Source organism: Nomascus leucogenys, chromosome 19 (genome assembly GCF_006542625.1).
Source record: "Nomascus leucogenys isolate Asia chromosome 19, Asia_NLE_v1, whole genome shotgun sequence".
In the NCBI taxonomy this organism is placed as follows: domain Eukaryota; kingdom Metazoa; phylum Chordata; class Mammalia; order Primates; family Hylobatidae; genus Nomascus; species Nomascus leucogenys.
This window is the reverse complement of record NC_044399.1, coordinates 34,839,693-34,862,015: the sequence shown is the minus strand read 5'-3', so window position 1 is coordinate 34,862,015 and position 22,323 is coordinate 34,839,693. Positions and strand designations below refer to the sequence as shown.

At 42.6% G+C, this 22,323-nt stretch overlaps 1 protein-coding gene across 1 annotated transcript in view; it reads left to right on the top strand.

Annotated features, from left to right (window-relative positions):
• Window positions 1-4,227: 4,227 nt before the first annotated feature.
• The window catches only part of SUZ12 (SUZ12 polycomb repressive complex 2 subunit), a 36,605-nt gene continuing 18,509 nt past the window's right edge, over window positions 4,228-22,323 (top strand). Inside the window, exons 1-6 of the mRNA XM_030799777.1 lie at window positions 4,228-4,313; window positions 4,411-4,489; window positions 4,594-5,278; window positions 8,039-8,085; window positions 8,172-8,236; window positions 15,665-15,733. Coding sequence (XP_030655637.1) covers window positions 4,228-4,313; window positions 4,411-4,489; window positions 4,594-5,278; window positions 8,039-8,085; window positions 8,172-8,236; window positions 15,665-15,733 — 1,031 coding nt within the window. The remainder of the gene's footprint in view (window positions 4,314-4,410; window positions 4,490-4,593; window positions 5,279-8,038; window positions 8,086-8,171; window positions 8,237-15,664; window positions 15,734-22,323) is intronic.

Here is a 22,323-nt window from a genome sequence, read left to right as displayed (position 1 = left end):
GGTTTTCAAAAAAAATTCTTCTTAGCAAGTAGAACCATTATCTTCAAACAAATTATAAAACAGTCAGAAGTAGAACATCTCTGATGAAAGACAAATGGGAATGTAGAGCCCACCATATTGCAGCTTCCTCTTCTCCCTGAGGGTAGCTTCCTGAAACTCTGGGGTTCCAGAAAGACAGCTTGGATACTTTAGTCATACTGGAAAACATGGGGTTTTGAGTCCCCTATAGCTGGGTTTAAACTTCAGCTCTCTCCTATGTGGGATGGTGTAATGGTGGGGGAGTTAGTTAATCTCTTTGAGATTCAGTGAGAAGTATCTGAGGGAGTTGACTAATACTAATAGTAACTAACATTACTGTTTATGACTGTTGTGTGGACAGGTTGCTCAATAAATGGCAACTTACTTCACATTTATTTAAAGTTACATGTAAAACAACTTGTCCCACAGTCTGAAAAACAACCATAATAGTTTTTTTTCCAGACATAGGCCTCCCAAAATTCAGGTTTAGATATTTCCACTTTGGCTCAGGTGGTTTTTTTCTCCCCAGGTTATTAGTGTCAAGTTTGTTCTTGTCCCAGGAGTTCTAACTATGGCTAACATCCTTATTATATCTCGTTAACTCTAGATAAACACACATACACAAATCAGTGGTTTATTATGAAGACCCTATAATATACAGTGAATGTTCCATGGCTCTCATGCTTTTCTTTCCTACACAAAGAAAACAAAAATGAGTAAACTTTGGTTTTAAGAGTTGAACAGGACTGTTAAAACTGTTCCTTCAAACTACCTTTTATTAGGCAGGTCATTACTATTTTTATCTTGAAGGCCTTTTTTTACTTATTATTATTATTATTATTTTTGAGATGGAGTCTTGCTGCATTGCCCAGGCTGGAGTGCAGTGGCACGACCTCGGCTCACTGCAACCTCTGCCTCCTGGGTTAAACAGATTCTCCTGCCTCAGCCTCCTAAGTAGCTGAGATTACAGGCATGCACCACCATGTCCAGCTAATTTTTGTATTTTTACTAGAGATGGGGTTTCACCATGTTGGCCAGGCTGGTCTTGAACTCAGGACCTCAGATGATCCACCCGACTTGGCCTCCCAAAGTGCTGGGATTCCAGGCCTGAGCCAACACACCCGGCCTTTTACTTATTTTTATTTCTTTTTCTTTTTCTGTTTTTCCTATTCAGATAATCAATCACCAGTTGACATTCTTTTTTTAAAAAATCAAATTTGATTCTATTTCTTTTTTTTTTTTTTTTTGGAACAGAGTCTCGCTCTGTCGCCCAGGCTGGAGTGCAGTGGCTCAATCTCGGCTCACTGCAAGCTCCGCCTCCCGGGTTCACGCCATTCTCCTGTCTCAGCCTCCCAAGTAGCTGGGACTACAGGCACCCGCCACCAAGCCCGGCTAATTTTTTTGTATTTTTAGTAGAGACGGGGTTTCACCGTGGTCTCGATCTCCTGACCTCATGATCCGCCCGCCTCGGCCTCCCAAAGTGCTGGGATTACAAGCGTGAGCCACCGCGCCCGGCCGGCTTATTTTCATAGTCTCAGCCCTAAATTTTAAGGAAATGAGGATGAATGGAGGATAGACACTGTACAAGTAAAAGGGAGGCTTGATACCTTGGTTGTTTTAAGTCAAGTGCATTCGTACTGATGATTATTCATTTCAGCACATCAGAGGCAATATTTACTGATTTTTTTTTTTTTTTTTTTTTTTGGAGATGGAGTCTTTCTCTGTCACCAGGCTGGAGTGCAGTGGCATGATCTCGGCTCACTGTGACCTCTGCCTTCCAGGTTCAAGTGATTTCCCTGCCTCAGCCTCCCTGGTAGCTGGGACTACAGGCACATGCCACCATGCCTGGCTAATTTTTTGTATTTTAGTAGAGACAGGGTTTCACTGTGTTGGCCAGGATGGTCTTGATCTCCTTACCTCGTGATCCGCTTTAGCCTCCCAAAGTTCTGGGATTACAGGCGTGAGCCACCGTGCCCGGCCTGACATATGCTACATCTTTTATCTTTAAAACTCTTGGCCAGGTGCAGGGCTCACTTCTGTAATCCCCACACTTTCAGAGGCCAAGGCTGGTCGACCACAAGGTCTGGAGATCCTGACCATCCAGGCTAACAAGGTGAAACCCCATCTCTACTAAAAATACAAAAAAATTAGCTGGGCATGGTGGCATGGGCCTGTAATCCCAGCTACTCGGGAGGCTAAGGCAGGAGAATCACTTGAACCCGGGAGGCTGAGGTTGCAGTGAGCCGAAATTGTGCCATTGCACTCTAGCCTGAGCCACAGAGTGAGACTCTGTCTCAAAACAACAACAACAACAAAAAACAAAACTTTATTTTTCTGGCATGATAGTGAAGCATGAGGGCTCCAGAGACACTGCCTGGGTTAAAATCCCAATTTGTGCAAGCTTCTTAATGAGTCTTGCTGTTATTTCGTCATCTATGAAATGGAGATACTAATAAGTGTCTACCTCAGAGGATTGGTGTGAGAATTGAATGAGTTAAGCTTGTAAAAACTTAAAATATTGCCTGGCACATAGTAAGCAGTCAGTCATTATTATCCTAATTTATATTTGTGCACTGGTGTCTAACCTTATTCATCAAGACTCATTGGATGAATCCTGATTCTATACCAGGCACAGTGATAGACACCTCAGCTACCAAAGCATCCATCATCCGTGCCCCAAGAGCTTAACAGTAAAGTAGAAAGAAAAAGACTTGCTGCTATAACACAAAGGTTCTTAACTTGAACAGGCTTCAGGAAGCCTGAGAACTTGAATGAGAAAAAATATATATATTTATTTACACTAACCTCTAGCTAGAATTTAGCATCTCCTTCAACTGCTAAGACGCGACAAATCATAGTAGCGTTAGCAGTGCCTGTGGCTTTGTTACCAAGATAAATTACTGATATTTCTCTCAGGAGGCCAAGGTTGCAGTGAGCCGAGATCGCGCCCTTGCACTCCAGCCTGGGTGACAGAGCGAGAATCCGTCTCAAAAAAAAAAAAGAGTACAGAGGATAGTGTAATAAATAAGAGGGGATTCTGAACTTTTTGTCTGAATATAAAATATAGCTTGTCCTTACCAACAGGCATTCCTTATTTCAGGTAAGAAGGTATACCTAATTTCAGATGTGTTCCTGAAATGCCAAATACTATATACGTCATTTGTAGAGGTCACTTTCTTAAGTAGCAAAGGCTTTGATAAAACCTGTACTTCAGGTATTTAATCATTACAAAGATAACTAGCTTTGTAAACAACTTGAATAACCATTCCAAAGACACTTGTTTTGTAAACAGCGTTTTGCAGTTAACTATAGAGAACCCAAGTAGACATTTAAAAAATGCTGTTTAGAGTATGAAATGGTTCTATGTTTATAGGTTGGGATTTTTGAAATTTTAATGTAATACAAAATAATAGGATGTAAACTGGAAGAACATCCTTAGAGATCATCTTGTCCAACCTAAAATTCAAATCTTTAAGAATATTAGCTCAACTCCAAACCAATCTGTGCCAGAAGACTGAAATGGGCCCATGCGTCTATCGTTCAAAGCAAGACCTGGCCGGGCGCGATGGCTCACGCCTGTAATCCCAGCACTTTGGGAGGCCGAGGCAGGCGGATCACGAGGTCAGGAGATTGAGACCAGCCTGGCCAACATGGTGAAACCCTGTCTCTACTAAAAACACAAAAAATTAGCCAGGCGTGATGGCGAACGCCTGTAATCCCAGCTACTCTGAAGGCTGAGGCAGGAGAATCGCTTGAACCCGGGAGGCGCAAGTTGTAGGGAGACGAAATTGCGCCACTGCACTCCAGCCTGGGCGACAGAGGGAGGCTCCGTCTCAAAAAAAAAAAAAAAAAAAAAAGCAAAACTCGCAAAACGCCGGATTTCTTCTCAGCTTTCTGAGCCGAAAAGGTATAGATCCTCAAGAAGAGAAGAGTGTATGTAAGTAGTTCTCAACCAGTTTACCTCTCTGACCACTCTTACGGTGTTTGGGGGCAAAAAACTAAGGATCTAGACTTTGCTCCCATCATGAGATCTTCCCCTCATTATCTCGGTAGCGACCCTGAAGCCTCATGGCATCTATAGAAAATAGTTTTCCTTGTTTCTGTAGGGCATCCCTACAACGATGTAAGTCGCTCCCTTTGGTGGAGCTCAGTCGCCTCCGACAGCAGCAGCCGCAACCCCAGGCTGTGCAGGGTGGGAATAGGCCATGGATGGCTTGGGGCACGTGGTGTCGAGGGGACAGGGGATGCGATCCCCGCGCCGGGAGCTCCTCAACTGAGAAGCGACCCCGACCAGGGTCACACCAACCCCCCAGGCAGGTCCCTTCTTGGGAAGTTAGAGACTCGCTGATCTGTAAAAGATCTCAGTTCATTTAACAGGCCCCTCGCTACCAGTTCCTACGAGGCCTGCTTCTCTTCGCGGGGGGGGGGGTCCTCTAACCCCCTGGGGGCGGTGACTGACGACGCTCAGAAGGCGAGAAACGGCTCCCTAAACCGCTCGCTGGGTCCTTCTCTCCCCACAATGCACCGGGGCCAGCAGGAAGGCCGCTCCGACCCCTAATTTTCCCGCGAATTCAGTTCAAAGAGGCGGCCGGGCCCGCGATCGGCAGCGCGCACGGGCCAACCAAGCCGCGCCTCCGAGAGAAGCGCCTACGCGTGACTGACGGGGGAATCCGCGGGCCAACGGGCTGGGCGGCCCGGCGGCGCGCGCTCCCGCCGGCCAATCAGAGCGCCGGGCGGGGGAAGTGGGCGGAGCGAGGCCAGGTTAGGGTGAGCGGCCTCCGAAGCGGAGCGGGGCTGAGGAGACACTTTTTTTTTCCTCCCTCCTTCCCTCCTCTCCTCCTCCCTTCCCTTCCCCTCTCCTCCCCTCTCTCCTCCTTCCCCCCTCGGTCCGCCGGAGCCTGCTGGGGCAAGCGGTTGGTATTGCAGGCGCTTACTCTCCGGGGCCGCCCGGCGGGTAGCTGGCCGGGGGAGGAGGCAGGAACCGCGATGGCGCCTCAGAAGCACGGCGGTGGGGGAGGGGGTGGCTCGGGGCCCAGCGCGGGGTCCGGGGGAGGCGGCTTCGGGGGTTCGGCGGCGGTGGCGGCGGCGACGGCTTCGGGCGGCAAATCCGGCGGCGGGGGCTGTGGAGGCGGCGGCAGTTACTCGGCCTCCTCCTCCTCCTCCGCGGCGGCAGCGGCGGGGGCCGCGGTGTTACCGGTGAAGAAGCCGAAAATGGAGCACGTCCAGGCTGACCACGAGCTTTTCCTCCAGGCCTTTGAGAGTGAGTGTGTGCGAGGCTTTGAGGGCAGGAAGACCCACTCTGCCAACACCGGGGATGGGACACTCTGCTGGGCCCCCTTCCCCCTTGGGAGTCCACTTGTGTGGTAGTGGAGGGAGGAATTGAGGGGCTGTCCCCCTTTCGGAGATTACGTCTCCAGGGGATCCGGAGTCTAGGGCCATGGGAGAGCTGGAAAAGAGGGTCTGGGTAGGTTCTTGACTCCCCCAAGATTGACGCAGGAGGCTCGGGACTGGGGCCCCACGTTCAGAGCAGGCGGCTTTTAGATGAGGAGGTAGCAGTTGAACTGAGCCGCAGTCACATCCCGAGACTGGTTCTTGTTTTCTTTCATGCCTTTCGGACTCTAGAAATACAGGGGTTTCGGTTGTAGCTTTTGAGGGGCAAAATGAAGCCTGTGAAGGGATGAGTGCAGGGGAACCGAAGAAATTGTCCTTAGTCTGGAATGCCTTCGCGCTATCTTGGTGCTTTGGATGCTTAAAACCCTTCAAATCTATCCACCCATTTTGTGGATATGTAAACTGAGCCAGAGAGTGGTCAAGCATCTTCTCTGGAGACGACCCCGGAATTCTGCTTTTTATACTCGGCTTACAGAACATTTTCTTACGTCAATTTCTGTTTCTAAGGTCTGTCTGGAAGGTGAAACTGACTTATTTGGAAAGGAGAATAAGGTGTCTGGAAACAATAGAATTTATTAAAAACATCATGACTATAAATAATCCTGATTGTTCTTTAAGGAATGTTATATCCTGATTGGTTTCCTTTTTTGCTTTTGTGTGTTATAATTTGGGTGATCATTAATAGCTAAATAATCTTACAGAAACTTGAATAAACTTAGCTCTACCGCCCAGTGTCCTTATTTACAATTTCACTGTGGCATATGTTAAGGGCATGGTATCAGCTGTGCTTAGAAAGACGTATTACGTTGTTTAATACCCTTCCTTCATTCTCTCTCATTAGTGCTTCATGAAATTCTAATTGGAACTTAATAGAAGGAATTTCAGTTTTTGTCGAAACGAATATTGGACCAGCTTCAGAGAGATTCACATTATTCACATATTATATTTCTTAATATACTTTGAAATATCTGGAGAGGCTTTAATTGGAAATAGGATGGAGAACTGAAGGGCAGTGGTGACAATAATGATACTTGTTTGTACCCCTTCTAAAGTATCTCATCTCCCTTTAGTTAATTTAAAATAAAACTAACCAATTGAAGATTTAGGTGGAAATTTTAAAAGTTCTTTCCGAATGTTAAGAGAAGACACATCCTCCAAGAAAGTTTTAACTATTTGCGTTCTGATGAGTCGATCTCAGGGAAGTTAAGTGTCATTAAGAGCTAGATATGGTCATAAAACAACTTGAAGTTGTTTACTGGAAAGTTTAAGTACTTGAATGTAATTATTCACATAGTTATTCCTATTTGGTTTATTCTGATACTGCCGTATAATGACCTAACGTGATACTAATAGATCATTAATGTAACTGATACGATGGTATATGTATGTATTTTTCATGGACTTAAGTCCTGTGTAACAAATTACATTTTAACTAATTTGAAATTTAATTCAACTCATTTTAAGCGTTAGAAAGACTGTTTTGTGAATCTGTCAATTGTGTAAAAAATGTATTGAGGTAATAGTTACATTGAACAAAATAGATACAACTTTATAATTAGGAATATTTATTGAGAATTTTTGCTGCAGTTTGTGTCCGAGATTTATTTCAATATTGACTGACTTTTGAGTGCAGTGGGTCCCACCTGTAATCCTAGCTACTCTGGAGGCTGAGGCAGGAGGATCTGTTGAGCCCAGGAGTTTGAGACGAGCCTGGGCAACCTATCAATAGACCCCTTTTCAAAAAAAGAAAAAGAAAAATCTTGACTGACTTCCATCATACCTGTATTAGGAATGTCTGGATCTGTATTAGGATGTCATCATATCTGTATTAGGATGTATTAGGATTCTGTTTTGGCTGACTACAATTTTTTTTTTTTTTTTTGAGACGGAGTTTCGCTCTTTGTTGCCCAGGCTGGAGTGCAATGATTTGATCTTGGCTCACGGCAACCTCCGCCTCCCAGGTTCAAGTGATTCTCCTGCCTCAGCCTCCCAAGTAGCTGGGATTACAGGCATGCGCCACTACGCCTGGCTATTTTTGTATTTTTAGTGGAGACGGGGTTTCTCCATGTTGGTCAGGCTGGTCTCAAACTCCCGACCTCAGGTGATCTGCTGGCCTCGGCCTCCCAAAGTGCTGGGAATACAGGCATGAGCCACCGCGCCTGGCCGGCTGACTACAAATTTTTCAAGTGACCATTTAAAAAATAAAATTTTCATCTTGTTTGGCATCAATCAATAGTTCTTTTGTTGACTCCAGCTACCTATTACAGCTGCTTTTTGGAAGAAAATTGGTTATAAATAGTTTAAATTAGCTAAGTTAAATGAGTACAGCTACTTCTCTAGTTCTGCTCGGTAACAATAACTATCTTAGAAAGGCTTAAGAAAAATATTGTAGAGGACCTTCAGTATAAAAAGTGTAGATGAACTTTGTGAAATTTATGCCATTGATTGAATACCTTTTGATCTTACTGTGCATACTGACTTTCTTGATGTAAATATTTAGTGTGATATAAATATTTAGTGCATGATTTCCATAGCAGATAAGTTTATATTGATTATAACATAGTCTCGGTTGATATTTTTCTGACAAGTAAGTTTAGATCATGTTTGGATTTTGTTTCCTATTACCTAGAGCCAACACAGATCTATAGATTTCTTCGAACTCGGAATCTCATAGCAGTAAGTAGTCAACAAAATTCATCAATATTATTGCTCTCTAACTGCATCTGTATTCAATTTTAACATTTTTAAAACTCTTTTTGTAGCCAATATTTTTGCACAGAACTCTTACTTATATGTCTCATCGAAACTCCAGAACAAACATCAAAAGGTACATTTTATGAATCTTATTTCAAGCTGATCAAACCATGTTAGTTTTATTTTAAAGTACTATTTCTCAAAATTAAAACGAACAAAAATAAGTACTATTTCTAACTAAAGATTTAATATGAAAACTGAAGTGAGAGAGTGACTGGTTGAATTGGTTGCACAGTGGTTTTCAATAGTATGATCTTTGTAAGTCTCAGGTTGTTACTAGCTTTTTTTTTTTTTCCTCTAATATAGAAATGAGGCTGGGTGTGGTAGCTCACACCTATAATCCCAGCACTTTGGGAAGCCAAGTTGGGTGGATCACTTGAGGTCAGGAGTTCGAGACCAGTTTGGCCAACATGGCAAAACCCCTTCTCTACTAAAACAAAAATTAGCTGGGCATGGTGGTGTGTGCCTGTAATCCCAATTACTTGGGAGGCTGAGGCAGGAGAACTGCTTGAGCCCGGGAGGCGGAGGTTGCAGTGAGCCGAGATTGCACCGTTGCACTCCAGCCTGGGCAACAGAGTGAGACTCTACCTCAAAGAAAAAAAAAAACTGATTTAGTAGTGAAGTGAATAAAGTGATTTTACTGATTATATTTTTACTCTGTGTCATGGGTTATTTCTCTTTTTTGTTTGTTTGTTTTTTGAGACAGAGTCTCTGTCATCCAGGTTGGAGTGCAGTGGTGCAATCTCGGCTCACTGCAAGCTCTGCCTCCCGGGTTCATGCCATTCTCCTGCCTCAGCCTCCTGAGTTTTTGTTGTTGTTGTTGTTGTTTTTTTTTTTTTTTTTTTTTTTGAGAGAAGTCTCACTCTTGTCCCCCAGGCTGGAATGTAATGGTGCAATCTTGGCTCACTGCAACCTCTGCCTCCTGGGTTTAAACGGTTCTCCTGCCTCAGCTTCCCAAGTAGCTGGGATTACAGGCGCCTGCCACCACACCTGGCTAAGTTTTGTATTTTTAGTAGAGACGGGGTTTCCCCATGTTGGCCAGGCTGGTCTTGAACTCCTGACCTCAGGTGATCCACCTGCCTCGGCCTCCTAAAGTGCTAGGATTATAGGCATGAGCCACCGCACCTGGCCTTTTTTTTTTTTTTTTTTTTTTTTTTCCTGAAACGGAGTCTCGCTCTGTCTCCCAGGCTGGAGTGCAGTGGCGCAATCTCGGCTCACTGCAACCTCTGCCTCCCAGATTCAAGAGATTTCTCCTGCTTCAGCCTCCCGAGTAGCTTGGACTATAGGCACGTGCCACCATGCTCGGCTAATTTTTTGTATTTTTAGTAGAGATGGGGTTTCTCTGTGTTAGCCAGGATGGTCTCGATCTCCTGACGTCATGATCTGCCTGCCTTGGCCTCCCAAAGTGCTGGCGTTACAGGAATGAGCCACCATGCCCAGCCTGGCCTTCTTTTTCTTTTTTTTGAGATGGAGTTTTGCTCTTGTCGCCCAGGCTGGAATGCAGTGGTACGATCTTGGCTCACTGCAACCTCCGCTTCCCGGGTTCAGGCAATTCTCCTGCCTCAGCCTCCCGAGTAGCTGGAATTATAGGCTCTGGCCACCACACCCAGCTAATTTTTTGTATTTTTAGTAGAGATGGGGTTTCACTATGTTGGCCAAGCTGGTCTCAAACTCCTGACTTCATGATCTTCCCGCCTTGGCCTCCCAAAGTGCTGAGATGACAGGCGTGAGCCACTGCGCCTGGCCTCCGCTGGTTATTTTCAAGTTTGATAGAAGTTGAGGATTTAAATATTTACTAAAGGGTTCAGGGTAACTATATTTGTTACATAAAATTTAAGTTAATTTATGTGTAATTTGAATTAGCTCCTATAATGGTAGGTTCAGAAAGTCTCATTTTATATCTTTGGTTTTTTTTTTTTTTTTTTTTCTTTTGAGACAGAGTTTCACTCTTGTTGCCCAGGTTGGAATGCAATGGCGCAATCTTGGCTCACTACAACCTCCACCTCCCAGGTTCAAGGGATTATCCTGTCTCAGCCTCCCAGGTAGCTGAGATTACAGGTGCCCACCACCACGCCTGGCTAATTTTTTATATTTTTCATCAAGCCGGGGTTTTACCATTTTGGCCAGGCTGGTCTTGAACTCCTGACCTCAGGTGATCCACCCACCTCGGCCTCCTGAAGTGCTGGGATTACAGACCTGAGCCACAGCGCCCGGCCTTGGTGGTGGTCTTATTGAAGAGGAAACACTTTTGAAATCAATAGGATGAAGGTTGTTTAAAAACAATGAAGTCTTAATCATTAGATTTTAAAGTGGGGTCTGGAGGTGGGAGACAGCTTATTTTTGCTGTGTAACATTTAGTACTTAACCATACGTAATTATCAATGCAAGTTTTTTGTCCTAGATGTGAGATTATATTGAGCGTATCAGGTGAACAAGTTTACATTTAAAGGCTAGAGTTCTGTTAAGCATTTGGTATTGTCATTATAGTTTTAGTAAAACCATCAAGTTATCTGAATAGAGTTTGAAACTAAGAGGCCGGGCGCGGTGGCTCACACCTGTAATCCCAGCACTTTGGGAGGCCGAGACAGGCGGATCACGAGGTCAGGAGATCGAGACCATCCTGGCTAACACGGTGAAACCCCGTCTCTACTAAAAATACAAAAACAAAATTAGCGGGGCGTGGTGGCGGGCGCCTGTAGTCCCAGCTACTCAGGAGGCTGAGGCAGGAGAATAGCGTGAACCCGGGAGGCAGAGCTTGCAGTGAGCTGAGATCGTGCCACTGCACTCCAGCCTGGGCGACAGAGCGAGACTCCGTCTCAGAAAAAAAAAAAAAAAGAAGAAACTAAGCTCTTTGGTGGACTGCTACTGTTTATTAAGTAGGTATCACATTTCAATAGCAAGACATAGTTGAGTTTTGTAAATCTACTTGTATTTTAAAGGATTGAAGTGTGAAAATTATTTGTCTTTTGGCAATGTTTCTGAATAGAGAGCGTGCATGAGCAAGTTTGCATTGCAATTAATAGGTGAAAATTGCTGAGCACCTAAGTGACTAAAAAGGAGATGATGAATTGGGTTACAGAATTAGTTTTGTCCACCCCTTACCTGTCTACTCCATTATTTGATTTTTGCCAGCATTCAGCATGCTTTTTTTGTAAAGGACCAGTAAATAGTAATTATTTTAGGCTTTGCGGCCAGGATGCAAAATTGAGGATATTATGTAGGTACTTAGTGTAAAAAGAAAGAAAAAATTTACAGTTGTTTAAAATTTCAGTCCAGAATGTCAATCTATAAATTGTTTGTTGATAAAAATACAACAATATAAGATAGAACATTTTGTAATACAGGCCTACTAATGAGAAATGAGAATTTTATTTTTGTGAGGGTAGGGGAGATAACACTTAGCTTAATTGGGGTTCAGAGTTAGTGTTTTCTATAATCAAATCAATTGCTAATATTTGTCTATAAAAACCATTCTTACCTTCCGGGCTGTACAAAAACAGGTGATAGGCCAGATTTGACCATGGTCCATAGTTTCCCCACCCTTGATTTATTCTGTAAAACTAGTAGAATTCGACTAACTGTTTTGTTTCATCAAAGCTTTTTTTTTTTTTTTTTTTTTTTTTTGAGACAGAGACTCACTCTGTCGTCCAGGCTGGACTGCCGTGGCGCAATTTCGGCTCACTGCAATCTTCACCTCCCAAGTTCAAGCGATTCTGCCTAGCCTCCTGAGTAGCTGGGATTACAGGCGTGTGCCACTACGCCCAGCTAATTTTTGTATTTTTAGTAGAGACAGGGTTTCACCATGTTGGTCAGGCTGGTCTCAAACTCCTGACTTCATGATCCGCCTGTCTTGGCCTCCCAAAGTGCTGGGATTACAGTCGTGAGCCACCGTGCCTGGCCATCAAAGCATTTTTAATATAGAAGGTCAGTTGAGTTGCTGTCTAGGATGCAACCTGATCTGAATTTGCAAAGTGATTAAATTATTATGAAATAAGTTTGCATTCATAGATTAAAAAGTACACATTTATTTTATTATTATTATTTTTTGAGACAGAGTTTCGCTCTTGTTGCCCAGGCTGGAGTGCAATGGTGCAATCTTGGCTCACTGCCACTTCCGCCTCCTGGATTCAAGTGATTCTCCTGCCTCAGCCTCCCGAGTAGCTGGGATTACAGGCATGCGCCACCATGCCTGGCTAATTTTGTATTTTTAGGAGAGACGGGGTTTCTCCATGTTGGTCAGGCTGGTCTCGAACTCCCGACCTCAGGTGATCTGCCCGCCTCGGACTCCCAGAGTGCTGGGATTACAGGCGTAAACCACCGCGTCCTGCTAAAAAGGACACATTTAAAATCTAAGTTCCATTTTCCCGTCATGTTTATTAATTTGTCCCATTGCAGGATATGTTTCTGTTGTCTGCATGGGTAGAGATAATTTTAAAAGCTTGGTTAAGTAAAAACTGATTTTCTTAATTATTGCCCTTTAGGTTAAAAAAAAAAAAAAAGTCTTTGGGGAATTTTTAAGCAATCTGCCAGCCAAGAAACATTTAAGTCCCACCTACTTTAGTTCCTACAGAAATGGATAGGAATAGGCTAGGCATGGTGTTTCAGACCTGTAATCAGCATTTTGGGAGACTGAGTTGGGAGGATCTCTTGTGTAACATTTAGTACTTAACCATACGTAATTATGAATGCAAGTTTTTTGTCCTAGGTGCAAGGTTATGTTTATTTGAGCGTATCAAGTGAACAAGTTTACATTTAAAGGCAAGAGTTATATAGGTCAGCCCTGGCAACATAGCGAGACCCTATATCTACAAAAAATTTTAAAAAATTAGCTGGGCGTGGTGGCTCATGACTGTAGTCCCAAATACTCAGGAGGCTGAGGCAGGAGGATCACTTGAGCCTAGAAGTTCAAAGGTTGCTATGAATGTGCCGGTGCACTCTAGCCTGGGCAGTAGAGGGAGACCGTGTCTCAAAAAAAAAAAAAAGTATGGGAATCGTTTAATCATCTTGTTAGATGCCTGATCTTATATATATGACTTGTTAGGACTAATTATTAAGAAATTAAAGCACAACTCATATGCTGTTGTCTTCAACGTAGTTGGTGACTTTGGAAGGTGGCAGATTTAGCCCAGTGATTGTCGTCTTTTCTCAAAATGTTTTCAGAACTCCTTTTTTACTATTACAACAACATAATATCCATTGTTGGAATAAGCATATCACTCCCTTTAAAGTCATACTCTCAGTCGTGATATTAATTCTGGTATATTTATTAAAGTCAGCTTGTGCTTTACTCTTTCTAGAAGTATTCAACTTCTATAGGCTAACACTGCCCCAACAAAGTAGAAATATAGGTCATGAGAAGGGCATCTTTTATTGAATCCATTTTGCTCGATTTCGTGTAAGCTGTTTCTGAAGTCTCCCGAGAAAATTTTGTGAAATTTCTTGAATTTTTAAATATTCTCCTTTTCGATGACCTTTTGATAATTATTTTCTTCTTTAAATCTGACCTACAGTAACATTACCTTTCTAAAGAACAGAAATACTTGGTGTTGGGGGAGGAGCGGCTTTTATATAGTTGCTTATGAGGTTTGTTTTGTTTTTTTCCTAAAGAAGGCTGAGTTGCTTTTGTGATCTTATCTGTTTCAAGTGATTGTTAATATTCAATTCTATTCACTTCTCCTGTATACAACTTCATAAAGGTAGAAGAGATGAACCTTAGAACTTAGTCTTTTTCTGCAGACAGAATTTCTTAATCATTACATAAACATTATTCTGAAAAGTTTTCAGTAATTTCATGGTCCTCCTCAATAGTAACTCAGTATTTATACTGAATAGCTCTTTGCCACTAGCCTACAAGAGTCCTGTATTTTTCTTCTTTTTTCTCTCTTATCTGTGGAGATTGAAAATATATTGCCATCCTTCAGAAAGCACTTCTTACTGTACTCTATTGGATGAAACTTTAATATTGAAGTTTTCAGTGACTCTAAAGGTAAAGAGAGAAGCTTTTTTTTTCTTAAGATCTTTGCTATGGAGGCTCTTCTAATTCACTTGAAATATAGATTGTATCAATTCTGCTCTAATATCAGTATTTTACTGTAATATATTTTCATAACATTGCTCTACTGATAATTTTTACAGTAGTTGAATACAATAAATAGCTCTTTTTTGGCCAGGCATGGTGGCTCACACCTTTAATCCCAGCACTTTGGGAGGCAGGGGTGGATAGATCACCTGAGGTCAGGAGTTCAAGACCAGCCTGACCAACATGGTGAAACCCTGTCTCTACTAAAAATGCAAAAATTAGCCGGGCATGGTGGTGCACACCTGTAATCCCAGCTACTCGGGAGGCTGAGACAGGAGAATTGCCTGAACCTGGGAGGTGGAGGTTGCAGTGAGCCGAGATCACGCCATTGTACTCCAGCCTGGGCAACAAGAGTGAAACTCCATCTCAAAAAAAAAAAAACCTCTTTTTGAGGAATGAGATTATTCATAATTTTTGGTGTCTGCATTCAAGCATTGTGAAGTAATAAATTGATGTGGAATACATTGGGCTTTTCAAGTCCTAAAGAGCAAGGGACTATATGAGTACAAAAAGAAACATTTTTTCTAATTAAATTATATATGGGTATAGATTTTTAGACTCTATCTCTAGAACATATCATAGACCACCTTAAGAACTAAGATGAGGTTTGTTTTACAATCCATTCATTCTTTAATTGCTTTGAGAGGTTATACTTAAGTTTCTATTTTTTGGGAAATAACTTTTCTCTTAAATTTGTCAAGTTAAAAGCTAATAATTTTATTACGATTTGATAGATCGTTCCCTAACTTCAAAATTTTTTCATGATGTCAACAACCATCTCTTTAATGTGACATATCATTGAGTTTTAGGCTTTTCTGATAATCTTTGAGGATACCTTATGAACTTCAAATACATTTTATAGAATATTTCTTTTTTTATGTGATGGTGCTAGTACATATTTGTTGTGTTGCTTAGTAGACGTATTGTTTCAGAATACACATAATTTATATTTGTTTGACTTAATTCAACAGATACTTGAATACCTACCAAGTATAAGGCACTATGCCAGCACTGCATAGCTTTCCTTGAACAAGAGCAATTACTGCCCTTCAGGAGTGTATAATCTAGTAGGGGAAGTAAAATATTTACATGAGTTTTACATGTAGGAAACTGAATGAAAACTAACTGTCAAAATAAATATAAACCAAGTACCATGGGTAAGGAGAAATCACTGGTTTGGGAATAATTGGTTAAAAGATTTAATGAAAACAAGTTAGCGTTTTAGATGGGGCTTGAAGGCTTGTGTGCTGTATTATACACTGTCTCCATAGTATTCATTGTTATGGCTAATCATCCATAATTTATCTTACTAAAAATAATCAAAATCTGATTTCCATCTTGCCTATTAGAGTGACAATAAAGTATAATTTGTTTCTTTTTCCCAGTTGAGAAGTGATTATTTTGTTTATCTGTTTCTTCCAGGAAAACATTTAAAGTTGATGATATGTTATCAAAAGTAGAGAAAATGAAAGGAGAGCAAGAATCTCATAGGTAAGATAACCTATCAGTTTACATTAAGTGATATACTTTAGGAAAGAGGAAAAATTACAGTGATCATTTTCCTAGTGATCACCTTGATATAAGGAGTTAGAAGGAATCTTAGAGGTCAGTTTGGTCCAAACTCACACACAAGTCAGGAATTAATTTCTGTAGCATTCGTGGCAGAGAATACTTAAGCTGTGGCTTGAATACCTCCAGTGTAGTTGTATTTATTATTGTTGATCTTTATTACCAGTTTCTTCCATTTTGAGTGAAACCTCTGACTTCTGCCGTTGGTCTTAACTCTACCACCTCATTTAAAGAGGGATACTCACATTTATGGTGTATGTGCTAGGTACTGTGGCAGGGACTTTACAATATCACGTATCTTATAAGTTACTCTCAAATATGAGAGGGGTTCTCTTTTTTTCCATCTTTTTCTTCTCATTTAAATCTGTCAGGCAACATATTCATAACTTTTATTTCATATTTGAAATATGTTTCTCATAGTTTCAGAAACTTGAACATTTGGACAGAATCTACTAATTGTACATTATCAAATATATACCTAGAACGAATCCCTAAATGTTCTGACTAGTCTAATACCTGTCTACTCTAGATAGTTTGCTTCTATTTATTTTTTTGATATGTAAACTGTTTATTTTTTGATATTTTTGATAGAAAATTGAATATTCTAAAGAGAAACAGTAGCTCTGGTGGTGGTTGTTCATTCATTAACTACCTTTAGAGAGAATGCAGAACTAAAAATATTAGATTTTTGAAAAAATAGAGTTGGAAAATTTGTCACAATGCATTTTTCTTTTCCTCCTAGTTTTAAATCACAGCTTACGAATTTAGATAGGATATACACTTAATGATGCATCATTTATGCATCTCATTGTTTTCCCATTGTTCTGTTGACTGGTAAAAGACTTCCTTTTTTTTCAGTCACTTATATTTTAAGTTTGGCTTTGGAATTAAGTGATTTTTTTACTTGAATTGTAAAATGATATTTTTTATTTTATATCCTGCAATCTTGTGGGGTTGAAGTATAATTTATATTTCCATGTCTAGGCAATCCTGACTTGTAAATAAATTGTGATAGTCCATTCTAGAAGCTGAGATCCTGAATTGTTACCTGTTATATCTGTTAATGCCCAGGGAGGACCCTATAAGATAGATCTGAGAATGTTCCCAGTGCACGCACATTTTTCTTTACTAGAATTTATATTCCAGATTCTTGTCTGGTCACCCTAGACAGAGCTCTTGGGATCCGCAGGGCCTTTTTTACTTAAAATACAGACTGTAGTAAGATCCTGGTCTGACCTCCCTGCTTCTTTTCTCCTGACCACATTAAAAGTTTGCCCTATAGTCATTTCAGGGTTCAAGTGAGAAGGAAGCATGAACCAACAACAAGAACACTTGACCGTTTTCTTCATCTTCCTCATCAAGGCTTACCTTCACTACTAAACCCTATTACTATCTCATTGTGATATTGGGTTTGAAATTACAGAGCTTCCCTAAGTAAGAGTGTGTGGGAGATACATACTATTCAATTCTCTGTGAACAATTGTTTCCCCAGTAATTTTGTTCCTTTTGACCCGGTGGGTTCAATAGCAACTCAAAGATTAACATCAGAGGGTTACATAAATTCCTGCTCGTAGTTTTGGAAGAGAACTTCTTCAGTCTTTAGGGTCTAGCTAGGACCAGTGAGTTGGCCATTTCAGCCTCTCAAGATTCTTAAGAATGTCTCAGTATTGCTCCCAGAGGCACTAAGATGAATTAAGAAAGTGTGTCATTTTAAGTTTACCACTAAGACCCTACATTATTAACTTTCTTTAATCTATTTCTTTTTTTTGAGGTGGAGTCATGCAGTGGTGCTATCTCAGCTCACTGCAACTGCCACCTCCTGGATTCAAGCAATTCTCCTGCCTCAGCCTCCCAATTACCTAGGATTACAGGCGCCTGCCACCACACCCAGCCTTTTTTTTTTTTTTTTTTTTTTGTTGAGACCAAGTCACCCTCTTGCTGGGGCTGGAGTGCAGTGGTGCGATCTTGGCTCTCTGCAGCCTCCACCTCCCACACCCAAGTGATTCACCTGTCTCAGCCTCCTGAATAGCTGGGAATACAGACGTGCACCACCACACCCAGCCAATTTTGTATTTTTAGTAGAAACAGTTTCACCATGTTGGCCAGGCTGGTCTTGAACTCCTGACCTCAAGTGATCCACCTGCCTTGGCCTCCCAAAGTGCCGGGATTACAGGTGTGAGCCACCAAGCCTGGCCAATTTTTGTATTTATTTATTTTTTTTTTTGAAACGGAGGTTTGCTCTTGTTGTGCAGGCTGGAGTGCAATGGCGTGATCTCCGTTCACTGCAACCTCTGCCTCCTGGGTTCTCCTGCCTCAGCCTCCCAAGTAGCAGGGATTACAGGCGCCTGCCATCACACCCAGCTAATTTTTTCTTGAACTCCTGACCTCAGGTGATCTGCCCACCTCAGCCTCCCAAAGTGCTGGAATTACAGGCGTGAACCACTGCGCCCAGCCTCCTTTAATCTATTTCTTAATTCAAATTAAGGTAATCTTATTTTTCTCCTAAACCTATCACACAGGGTTGTAAGAAGGACCCTAAACACCAGTATGATGCCAGCAGTATAAATATTTGCTTCTAACATCTGTTGTCAAATTCTTAAAAGATAACACAGGCCCGGCATGGTGGCTCACACCTATAATCCCAGCACTTTGGTGGCTGAGGTGCGTGGATCACTTGAGGCTAGGAATTTGAGAGTGCCCTGGCCAACAGGGCAAAACCCTTTCTCTACAAAAAATACAAAAATCAGCCAGGCGAGGTGGTGTACACCTGTAATTCCAGCTACTTGGGTGACTGAGGCAGGAGAATCCCTTGAACCCGGGAGGCAGAGGTTGCAGTGAGCTAAGATTGTGCTACTGCACTCCAGCCTGGGCAAGAGTGTGACTCTGTCTCAAAAAAAAGAAAAAAGATGATAAATCTTTGTTGGTCCATAACGTTAGTTAGTAGAAGTTAATATCTTAAATCATACACAAAAGTATCCTCCATTTATATTCTTTGTACTATTTCAGTTTGACTGGGTCCCGGATCTGTACAGGTCTAGTCTGGGAGTCTTCCACTAGAATTCATGTTCTTTTCGCACTGCCAAAGTTACAGTATGTCTGCTCCTGAGCCCAATATATTTCATTCCTCAAAGTTCAAGGGGTATCAAGATAAAAATACCATAGTAGTATAGCCCAAAAGTTAGTTCAGTCAAATAAATGCCTGAGTTGATTATGACGTTTGTAGTAATTTATAAACCAAACCAAGATATGAGTATTATCTGTTCAAAAGAAGTTGGTGTTTCAGGGTCTTTTATATTTTAGACCTACAGTTGTCTTAAGTCACTTGCAGAAACTTGTTAGTAGAAGGAGCTGATAGAAAAACATGGGCTATTAAATGGTTGTTAGTTCTTTTTTTTTTTTTTTTTCTTATGAGACGGAGTCTCGCTCTGTCACCCAGGCCGGAGTGCAGTGGCGCCATCTCAGCTAACTGCAAGCTCCACCTCCCGGGTGCACGCCATTCTCCTGCCTCAGCCTCCTGAGTAGCTGGGATAGGTGCGTGCCACCACGCCTGGCTAATTTTTTGTATTTTTAGTAGAGACGGGGTTTCACCGTGTTAGCCAGGATGGTCTCGATCTCCTGACCTCGTAATCCGCCCGCCTCGGCCTCCCGAAGTGCTGGGATAACAGGCGTTAGCCACCGTGCCCGGCCTTTTTTTTTTTTTTTTTTTTTGAGACAGAGTCTCACACTGTCGGCCAGGCTGGAGTGTAGTGACGTGATCTCGGCTCACTGCAACCTCTGTCCCCCAGGTTCAAGAGAGTCTCCTGTTGCAGCCTCCCTAGTAGTTGGGATTATATGCATGCCCTACCATATCCAACTAATTTTTGTATTTTTAGTAGAGACAGGGTTTCACCATGTTGGCCAGGCTGGTGTCAAACTCCTGACCTCAAGTGATCCTTCCACCTTGGCCTCTCAAAGTGTTGCAATTACAGGCGTGAGCCACTGCACCCAGCGTTCTTTTCCTAAGAGACAGGGTCTTGCTCTGTTGCCCAAGCTGGAGCACAAGTGGCTGCTCACTGCAGCGTCTAACTCCTGGCCTCAAACCATCTTAGCCTCCTGAATAGCTAGGACTACAGGCGCATGCCACCATGCCTGGCTAATTTTGAAATTTTTGTAGAGGCAGGATCTTGCTATGTTGCCCAGGCTGGTCTCAAACTCCTGGCCTCAAGTGATCCTTTCAGATTGGCTTCCCAAAGTTCTGGGATTACAGGTGTGAGCCACCACGCCTGGCCTTTATTTTCTTTACAGAAGGTCTGATATAATGCCTTATATCCTTTCCAGCTCTTGTTTCTCGTACTCCAGTTTTGAGTTTTTCATGGATTTTGACCAGGCACTATGGCCAATTAGAATAAATCTCTTGCCTTTGTGTGGTTGTATATGCTAGCAGGATTCTAGGGGTTCTTATGCTGTCCTGCCAATTTTGGAATTACCTTTTTTTTGTTGCTGTTTTTTTGAGATGGAATGTAGCTTTGTTGCTCAGGCTGGAGTGCAGTAGCGTGATCTCGGCTTACTGCAACCTCCTCTTCCCAGGTTCAAGCAATTCTCATGCCTCAGCCTCCTGAGTAGCTGGGATTACAGGCATCAGCCACCATGCCCAGCTAATTTTTGTATTTTTAGTAGAGACAGGGTTTCACCATGTTGGTCAGGGTGATTTTGAACTCCTGATCTCAAGTGAACCGCCTTCCGTGGCCTCCCAAAGTGCTGGGATTACAGGCGTGTGCCACCGTGCCTATCCCCAATGTTGGAATTCTCTGGTAGCAACTCTTGAGTGCTGAGTGCATCTCCATGGACTAAAATGCATCATGAAAAGAGTTTTAAATCTGAGTTGCTTCCGAGTGTTTACGAGGGCCAAACGAAGCAAAATGTCACTTCTCTCTTGCCCTTATTCCTCTTCTATTCCTGGTCTTCTGTTAGTAGCTGGAGAAAAATCCCCTCAAAAGATACCTGAACTAGAACTTTTATTAGGGTTATTTTCAAGCATGTATTTTTATTCCAGTTTTATTTTTTGAGACAAAGTCTTGCTCTGTCACCCAGGCAGGAATATAGTGGCATGATCTTGGCTCACTGCAACCTCCGCCTCCCAGGTTCAAGCAGTTCTTGAGCCTCAGCCTCCCCAGTAGCTGGGATTACAGGCACCTGCCACCACACCCAGCTAATTTTTGTTTTTTGTTTTGTTTTGTTTTGTTTTGTTTTTAGTAGAGCCAGGGTTTCACCTATTGGCCAGGCTGGTGTCAAACTCCTGCCCTCAGGTGATCCACCCACCTCGACCTCCCAAATTGCTGGGATTACAGGTGTTAGCCACCATGCCTGGCCTTATTTTTATTTTTTGAGACAAGGTCTCGCTTTGTCACCGAGGCTGGAGTGTAGTGGCGCAATGATAGGTCACTGATGGATTGAACTCGTGGACTAAAGGGATCCTCCTGCCTCAGCCTCCTGAGTAGCTGGGCCTACAGGCATGTACTGTCGCACCTCAGTAATTTTTTGAATTTTTGTAGAGTCAGGGTCTCACCATCTTGCCCAGGCCAGTTTTGAACTCCTGTCTTCAAGTGATCCTCCCACCTCTACATCCTGAAGTGCTGAGATTACAGGAATGAGCCCCCATGCCCAGCCTCAATTTTTTTTTTTTTTTTTTTTTTTTGAGACTGAGTTACGCTCTGTCGCCAGGCTGGAGTGCAGTGGCGCGATCTCGGCTCACTGCAACCTCTAACTCCTTGGTTCAAGCAATTCTCCTGCCTCAGCCTCCCGAGTAGCTGGATTATAGGCACGCGGTACCACGCCCAGCTAATTTTTGTATTTTTAGTAGAGAAGGGGTTTCACCATGTTGGCCAGGATGGTCTTGATCTCCTGACCTTGTGATCCACCCGCCTCAGCTTCCCAAAGTGCTGGGATTACAGGTGTGAGCCACCGTGCCTGGTTCATTTTTATTTTTAGTAGGTTGATAAGTCAATGTGCCTTTTTCGACTATTTATTTATTTGTTTTTGAAATGGAGTCTTGCTTTTTTGCCCAGGCAAGAGTGCAGTGGTGCCATCTCGACTCACTGCAACCTCCGCCTCCCGGGTTCAAGCTATTCTCCTGCCTCAGCCTCCTGAGTAGCTGGGATTACAGGCACACCCCACCACGCCCGGTTAATTTTTGTATTTTTGGTAGAGACGGGGTTTCACCATGTTGGTCAGGCTGGTCTCGAACTCCTGACCTCATGTTCTGCCCACGTCGGCCTCCCAACGTGCTGGGATTACAGGCGTGAGCCACTGCACCCAGCTGACTTTTTGTTTTTGATGCAACCTAAGCTTTTGAATTAGTAATCTTCCTTTTCTAAACCTCCCCCCTTTTAAGCATTTATTTTTACAATAAGAAGGCCTGCATATATATTTTTGGGGGTGCGTTTCATTTCCATAGTGTGCAATGTCCTAGGCGCTATACTAAGCCCTCGGGTACATAATAGTGAACAAAATGGATGAAGGCCCTGCCTTTATGG